The 8,585-nt window shown below is 25.6% G+C and overlaps 1 protein-coding gene across 1 annotated transcript; it reads left to right on the top strand.

The window, feature by feature from the left end:
* The first annotated feature begins 1,700 nt into the window (after window positions 1–1,700).
* Window positions 1,701–6,550, top strand: LOC122511027 (cyclin-dependent kinase 9). Its single transcript, XM_043626023.1, has 7 exons — window positions 1,701–2,031; window positions 2,248–2,332; window positions 2,997–3,087; window positions 3,166–3,332; window positions 3,736–3,977; window positions 5,240–5,387; window positions 5,511–6,550. The coding sequence occupies exons 1-7, from the start codon at window positions 1,925–1,927 to the stop codon at window positions 5,817–5,819; spliced, it is 1,149 nt and encodes a 382-aa protein (XP_043481958.1). The 5' UTR covers window positions 1,701–1,924; the 3' UTR covers window positions 5,820–6,550.
* Window positions 6,551–8,585: the final 2,035 nt, after the last annotated feature.

Consider the following 8,585-nt stretch of genomic DNA (forward strand, 5'->3'; position numbering starts at 1 on the left):
CAAAAAAGTTATTTATGACAAGCTGCAAGTACGATTCAATATATTTTTATATATGAGGATTGAATTCAATAATTATTCAAGATGTACATATTTGCTTAAAATTTTTAAGACAACTAGAGGTTATATAACCTATCTCTCAAGTAAAAATACATTTCAACACCCTCACTACAATCCAAAAAAAGATTCAACAAAATTTGTAATTATTCTAAAATTTACACTTTTTAATTTAAAAATATTAACAGCAATTAGTTATTAATTTAACCTGAACTAGTCAAATTTTTTTTTTGAGAATTCTGATTTACATTTAAAGCCGTTTAAAATTTCAAAACACTGGTCTACTACTGGTCGCACAAAGCACGCATCGAGGCACCCTACGAGGCACACACCGAGGCATCGTACAAGGCATTCACTAGCAGGGTGCTTCAAACGACATTTGCCTTGTGCCTCGTAAAGCGAGTGAGTGCCGCAGGGTGGCGCGTAGAAGCTTCCGTACACAATAGGTTCGCGAAAGTCGTTCGCGAACGAGACGCATGAGATAGACAAGGACACAAATATATCTCTGTCCTTTTCTAACTCATGCTTTGCGTTCGCGAACGACTTTCGCGAATCTATTGTGCTTAGGACTTTACGCCGACGCTTTTACACCGTCATGGGACGGTACCTTTAAGGCGCTTGCACACTTCCAAATTTTTAGGCGAGCAGCGAATTTTCACGGCCTTGAAATGCACATTACTAAATATGATTGGCTCTGACAAAGTACATTTTCACGCAGCTTTTTGTAGAGCCAATCATATTTAGTAATATGAGTTTCAAGGCCATGAAAATTCGCTGCTCGCCCAAAATTTTGAAAGTGTGCAAGCGCCTTTAGGGTGGAGTCCCATGACAGCGTTTTGCGTTGCGTCGTAATGGGAGAGAAAAAGACGCAAATATACGTTTGCTGCATTCTCTCTTATTACAACGCAACGCAAAACGCTGCCATGGGACTCCACCCTTAGAATGCAGTCCCATGCTGGTAGAATAGTGGAGTAGTGTAATAGATTTGACCAATCAAAATAAGTGTTAAAAAATCCAGTCATCTGATTGGTCAAAACTGTTCCACTATTCTACTAATCTACCACCATGGGACTGCACTCTTAGACACTTCTAGATTTTCCATTAAATAAACATTTGAATCGAACTTATTTGATTTAATGGAGCATTTACGCTTTCGGTAAAAATTGTCCAGAACGGAGAATTTACATTGGAGTAAGAGAGACAGACACACAGTCTATCTCTCTTACTCCAATGTAAATTTTCCGTTCTGGACCATTTTTACAGAAAGCGTAAGGCTGCGGTTACACCTCTGCAGGCTGCCTGCCTGCGCAGGCAGGAGCAACGAGAGTAAAGGAGAAGTTTGAAGTCACTGACTCTCTTACTCTTGTACGTTACCATGACAACCTGCAGGCAGGCAGGCTGCCTGCAGAGGTGTAACCGCAGCCTAAATGCTCCATTATTCATTCATGATAATTCCAGAACAAAATTTTTTTTTAATTTAAAATTCGATGGAAATTCCTAAATTATTCAGTTATTTTACAATTGTGAATTCGACATAATAGTCATTATGCTCTTTTCATTTTGCGGCAAATGTATGCATCCCCCTCTCCCTATTCCATCTATGTTGACAACCCATCCCTGAATATTATAAGCATTCTGAACTCACCTTTAATGCATTGTTGACCATTTCTACTTCCTGCTTGCTTTTTGCTCTGCCAAAAAAAATCTTGGAGATTTTCTGAGAATTAAAATAAACAAATTGCAATGATAATTTAAAAATAATTAAACCTAATATGTGTTCTTGCTTGCTATGAAAACTGTAATTAAAAGTAACTACAAGAAGTGGAAATTTAATTATCTTCAAACTGACTATTCGTTCGAGTAAAAAACTATGAATCAAAAGGAAAGAGAAAAATATGTGGAAGAATTTAGTTTTCCATTTTGTGAGGAGTCCAGTAAATATGAAAAAGTTGCCAAAATTGGCCAAGGTACATTTGGGTAAGTTTATCAATTAATTAACGGTGTAATTTAGAAAAGTATAATTTACAAGATACTTTGAGGTTATATTGAATTTCATGTTTCTATAACTCACCTATAACTGATGTATTACGTGTGATTTTTCAATATTTTTTCGTATTTGTAAATCGAAATTTGATTAGGAAACTAATTAATTATTAAGTACTTTTGTTAGTTTGTTCGTTTTGTTTATTTCAGCGAGGTATTCAAAGCTAAGGATAAGAAAACAAATAAAAAATTTGTGGCTATGAAGAAAGTGTTGATGGAGAACGAAAAAGAAGGCGTAAGTATACACAAATTTTAAAATGCATGTTTAATATTCTTATTTATTTTCTATGTTCTACTTCTTTTCTGCAAGCAACTTTAACTGCATTTGAGAGAAATGTTTTGTTTCTTTGTAAAATAATTTCAAACCCAGAGTCAGAAAGATAATTAAGGGACAATACAATGCATATAATTGGATAAATATAATTTATGCAAAACTTCGATATTCTTATGTTATGAAGTTTCTATTCAACATAAGTTTTTAATTAAGAATTATCATTTAATATTATGTTTAATTATTTAAATTGTCAATTATTTAAACTTCTTAAAAGATTGTTTACGTAGAGTATTCTTTTACAAACAGTTACATAACCTAAAATTCCAAAGTTGGAAAAACAGAAATTATGACCAATAATATTTTTTTTAAAATAGCAGTTTAAAAAAATATGTAGATAAATCTACAGAACTGTGTAATTTCTTATCTTAATTTAGAAATTCTTCTTTATTTAAACTGAATTCCCTTTTTGAAAAATATAATCCCTTTTTTTACGTAAATTTACATGAAAAATCACTGTAATCCCTGACAGAGTAACAAATGAAATTTTGCGAAAAGTGCCCCAATTTCTTTAAATCTGTAAATGAAATTATGAATTAATAATGCAAATTTTCTTTTTTTTATATAGTTCCCTATTACTGCATTGAGAGAGATCAGAATACTGCAACTACTCAAACACGAAAATGTAGTCAATTTAATAGAAATCTGTAGAACAAAAGGTAAATTTCCAGTTAAAATTGATTTTAATATTTCAACAACAACAAAAATATTGACCGTTATTTTTTGAATTTTTTCAGCGACACAATTTAATCGCTATCGCTCAACGTTTTATTTGGTTTTTGATTTCTGCGAGCACGATCTCGCTGGTTTACTTTCGAATGTCAACGTCAAATTTAGTTTGGGAGAAATTAAAAAAGTTATGCAACAACTTTTAAATGGACTATATTATATACACAGTAACAAAGTATGTATGTAATTTATATTACTTAAAATTATATTTCACATTGTATCACTATTTTTAGGTTTTATTTATTATTTACTACTTTTTTTACGATTTGCTACTATTTAGGTATTTTTTTTTATATTGGTGCCACTAAAAGTTATTTTTTTGGGGGAATTTGCACTAATAGTTGAAATAAAAAAATTTATGTTTATTTTTTCAAATTATTATCAATTCACCTTCTTTTATTAAAGTTTTGAATTAAAATATTTATTAAAACAAAAATTATTGATTTGTCAAATTTAATTTTTCGATACTTATTTTTTTACTACTTTTCAGTCTTGAAAATACTCATTTTAATGAATTAGTAAATGCGAAAGCCGCTATTTTATATTTTGAAAGAATATACATGAAAATATTGTTTTAGATTTTACATCGAGATATGAAGGCTGCTAATGTTTTAATAACGAAGAATGGAGTTCTGAAACTCGCCGATTTTGGACTTGCACGAGCATTTAGTGCAAATAAAAATGGTCAAGCGAATCGCTACACAAATAGAGTTGTTACTTTGTGGTACAGACCGCCAGAATTGTTATTGGGGGATCGAAACTATGGACCGCCAGTAGATTTATGGGGTGCTGGTTGTATAATGGCTGAAATGTGGACTAGGTAAAGTCTTGGCAAACGTTTTTTTGCTGGAATATTTTTTATTAATGACACATTTATTATTTTATATTTTTAAATGAATATTCTTCTATAAAAACGTTTTTTTTAAATATTTAAAATACATATTCAGGGTTGCCGCAGGTCAGGGAAAAGTCGGGGATTTCTTGTCAAAAGTATTGGAAAAATATTTAATTTAATTTTAAATTTTTTTTATTTCTAACAATAATTAAACTTTACAGATTTGAAGTTAAATTTATTTTAAATTATTTTGCGAATAATTTTATTTAAAACTTAAAAAAATAATTGAATTTTATATGTAAAAGTTGCGTTTTCAATTTTTATAAATTGTAATACCTATATGAATAACTAGGAATACTGTCTATTTAATTTATTATAATTATGTAACTTACAAAATTTTTTATTTTCAAAAATCATCTTTAATTTTTAAATAAATTCAGATAGAAAATTTTGAAAAATTCAACTTTAATATAATTCTTTAATATAATTCAATTATTTTCAAAAAATTTAATTAAATTCGTCGAGAAATTTGCAAGAATTCAATACAATTTTAATTGAATTTCTCAAAAGAATTTAATTTTCACAAAATTCTTCGAAACAATTAAAGTTTAAATTAATTATTATTAATTAATTTTTAAATAATAAATAAAGTAAATAAAAATAAATATAATTCTGTTTTTGTTAAAAAATAATTTTTTTAAAGACCGTATTTTGCATTAATATCAATTCGTTTTTCTGCAATAATTTATAAGTAACTATTTTTATATTTTAGAATGTTAAAATACTACAAATATTATTAATAGATTGAATTTCAAAAATTTTCAAATTGTAGTTTTAGAAAAGTTGAATTTTAAAAATCTTTAATTAAAAATTGTGAATAAGTTATTTTTTTGAAACATTTTCATCCAAATTTTTTTTAAATTAGTCATATTTTTAAATATATTGTTAATTGTAAAGTTTTCAAATTATTATAAATAAGTGGATTTTAGAAATATTTTAGTTTTATGTGAACTTTTTTTTAAATAATTGAATTTTTAAGGAACTTACTCAAAAAAATATTAAAAATAAGTGAATTAGAGAAGAATTTTAGTTAAAATTTCTAGAAAATAATTTAATTGAAATCTTGAAAACAATTTTTGAGAGTTTTTTTATATCCGGCAAAAATAGTTCTTACCGGCAATTTTTTTTATGAAAAAAAATTGTTTTGTAATTAAGTGGAATAATTAATATTAAACTTTTTTTTGCAGATCGCCAATTATGCAGGGTAACACGGAACAACAACAACTGACTTTAATATCTCAATTATGTGGCTCGATCGTACCTGATGTTTGGCCTGGTGTAGAAGCTTTAGAATTATTCAATAAAATGGATTTAATCAAAGGACAGAAAAGAAAAGTAAGTCACTTTGATTAATTTAAAATTGTTTTATTGTTACATTTTCTGATAGTTTTGAATTATTAAAATAAATAATTTGTCTAATTTTAATCAAATTTCTATAAAAATCATAAATGCTTTCAGGTAAAAGAAAGACTAAAACCCTATGTGAAAGATGCATTCGCATGTGATTTGCTTGACAAATTGTTAATATTAGATCCTAGTAAGAGATATGACTCGGACACTGCCTTAAATCATGACTTTTTCTGGACCGATCCAATGCCTTGTGATCTCAGTAAAATGTTGGCTCAACATACGCAAAGTATGTTCGAATATTTGGCCCCACCCAGAAGACAAGGACATTTAAGACATCCTCATCATCCTGTGACTGGTGGACCATCGAAACCCAGCACAAGTGTTGCTGAAAGTGGTTATCAAGATCGTGTTTTTTAGCGTATTCAAATTGTTAATTATTTTTTTTCGATGCGGATTCAAAATATCAATTTTTGTAAGATCCTAATGCTAAGCATTTCAAATTATTTATATATGTAAGTTAGGTTATTGTCAATTAATTTATAAATAGAAGTTACAACTTAATATCTTCCATAAAAGAAATCTCGATTTCAAGATTTCAAAATAGTTCTTTACTTTTGTATATATAAACATTAGATATTTACAATGTATGTTAAACAATTTTGTATCTCTCTGCGCTGTGTGCTACTTGTAATGCTATTATTATTATTATTATTATTATTATTATTATTATTGAATTATATTATTATAATTATTATTATTATTATTATAAATATTACACTTGTTGAAATTTGCACTTGAAATATTTGTATTTTTTCAAAAGAATACTTATGATCAAGATGTTTATTATAAAATTATTATTTAAATTATTTATAAAGTTTTTGAATTTTTAAACAATTTTAATTCGAAGAAATTCTTTCTCAAGTACCTATTAAGTTTTTACGGATCCTACAACTTAATCGCAAAGTTGGAATTTTTAAAACTTTCTATATTTTTAAAGCTTTTTTTGTGTTTCTCTTCCATTTTAAAAAATTGTTTAATATACAATTTTAAATTCAACGATTTCTTATTTAAGTCTGACTATTTATTGTACAGGAAGTTGTAAGGTAATAGTTTATAGTCTAATTTTTTGGAAAATGATATTATTTTTCTGCTGTCCAAAGCAAAAACCTATTGAGTCGCATTTGCCGTTAAGGTCATGTTATTCAGTGGTCACGTGTTCCCATAGTAAAGTATATGGAGCACGTGACCACTGAATAACATGACCTTAAGGCGAAAGTCGCTTACTTTACGGCAAATGCGACTTACTAGATTTTTACTTTGGACAAGGGTTTTAGTCTTGCCTTACAATATTAGGTAACTTTTAAAAGAAAATCTATTTTTTTCGAGAAAATTAATTAAGGAAAAAACTAAATATTAACATACATATACTTATCCATGTATAAAATGACAAAAGTAGATTTAATTTTGTAACTAAGAATTTGTGATAATTAAATTCAATAAATTTAAATTACTATTCAAAATGAAAGGTGTATAACTTAATTACCGAATAAGAATTCAATTATTTTCATATAAATAACATAAAATTTCTACAGGGATTCAATTATTTTCGTAAATAAGTAATAAAATTTTTTTTAAGAATTCAATTTTTCCCATAAATAATAAACTTTAATTTAATTATTTTTAAACACAATTTTCATAAAATCTCAAAAAAAAAATTAATTATTTAAAATGATTTTTATAAAAATCTTCGCTAGAATTCAATTAATCCAAAAATATTAATAAAGTTCTTCGTAAGAATTTAATTATTTTTGAAAATTTTTTAAAAATTCGTTACAAGAATTTAATTATTTTTAAAAATTACAATAAAATTCTTCGTATCAATTCAATAATTTAAAAAAATTTTGATAAAATTCACGGCAAAATTTCAATTATTTTTAAAAATTTTCTCAATTCAATAATTTTCAATATTTACTATTTTAATAAAATTTTCTAAAAAAAACTCAATTATTTAAAAAAAATTTAATAAAATTCTATGCAAACATATTATTTATTTTCATAAAGTAGTAAAAATTTCACAGGAATTCAATAATTTACAAATTTTTTATAAATTTGTTTGCAATAATTTCATTATTTTCATAAATAATAAAATTCTTTTTAGGAATTATTTTATTTTCATAAATAATAAAACTCATTGCAGAATTTCAATCATTTTTAATCCAATTTTAATCGAATTCTTCGAAAAATGTAATTATTCTTAAAAACTTTATTTTAAATTTTTCAAAAGAAATTAATTATTTAAAAATTTGTTGATAAAATTCTTTGTAAGAATTTAATTTAAAGAAAGATTTAATTATTCAATAAATTTTTAATTTTTGTATTTAAATAATTGAATTTTCTTAGAATTTTCTAATAAAAATTAATTTAAAAATGAATTTCAGTTAAAAGTTTAGATAATAATTGAATATTAAAAAACCACCATAGCGTGAATTTTTATAAATAATTGAATTAAAATCTTTGAAAATTAAAATTTTTAATACTTTTAACTAACAATTCTGTAAATTTAATTTTTTTTTATAATAATATAATCGTATAATTGAATTGTAAACAAATGGATTTTAAAATTCTCGAAGAAGTTTTTCGAAAATCATTAAAAATAATTGATTTAAAGAAGAATTTTAGTTAAAAATTTTTGAAAATAATAATTGAATTGAAATGATGAAAATAATTTTGAAGAAATTACAGTAACAGTAATTAGTCCGTAAATGGGCCGTATTTTTCATTTTTGGTCCGTAAAGTCCGTCTTTAAACTTTGCCATAATATTGCTTTAAATTAATTGAAGTATAGTGTAAAAAAATTTGTTAAAAATTATAAATAATAATAAAATTTTGTAACTTAAAAAAAGGGTTTTATTATTACCAAAAATATGATCTTTTTTAAAAATATAAATTCATTTTTGAATTGAGTGGGAAAAAATAATTATACATTAAATTAAAAATAAAGTAATGAATCAATTAAAATTTTTAATGATTATACCCTAATACGCAGGTGTATCATAAATTTTTCTTCTAAAATAAATTAAAAATAATAAAAACAACATATCATTTCTAATGCAAATATACGAAAAGAATACTAAAGGGTTATGCTTAAACTCTTAACTCTCAATACATTAGAAAACAACTTGG

This window comes from Leptopilina heterotoma, unplaced genomic scaffold, assembly GCF_015476425.1.
Source record: "Leptopilina heterotoma isolate Lh14 unplaced genomic scaffold, ASM1547642v1 Lhet_8, whole genome shotgun sequence".
Classification (NCBI taxonomy): domain Eukaryota; kingdom Metazoa; phylum Arthropoda; class Insecta; order Hymenoptera; family Figitidae; genus Leptopilina; species Leptopilina heterotoma.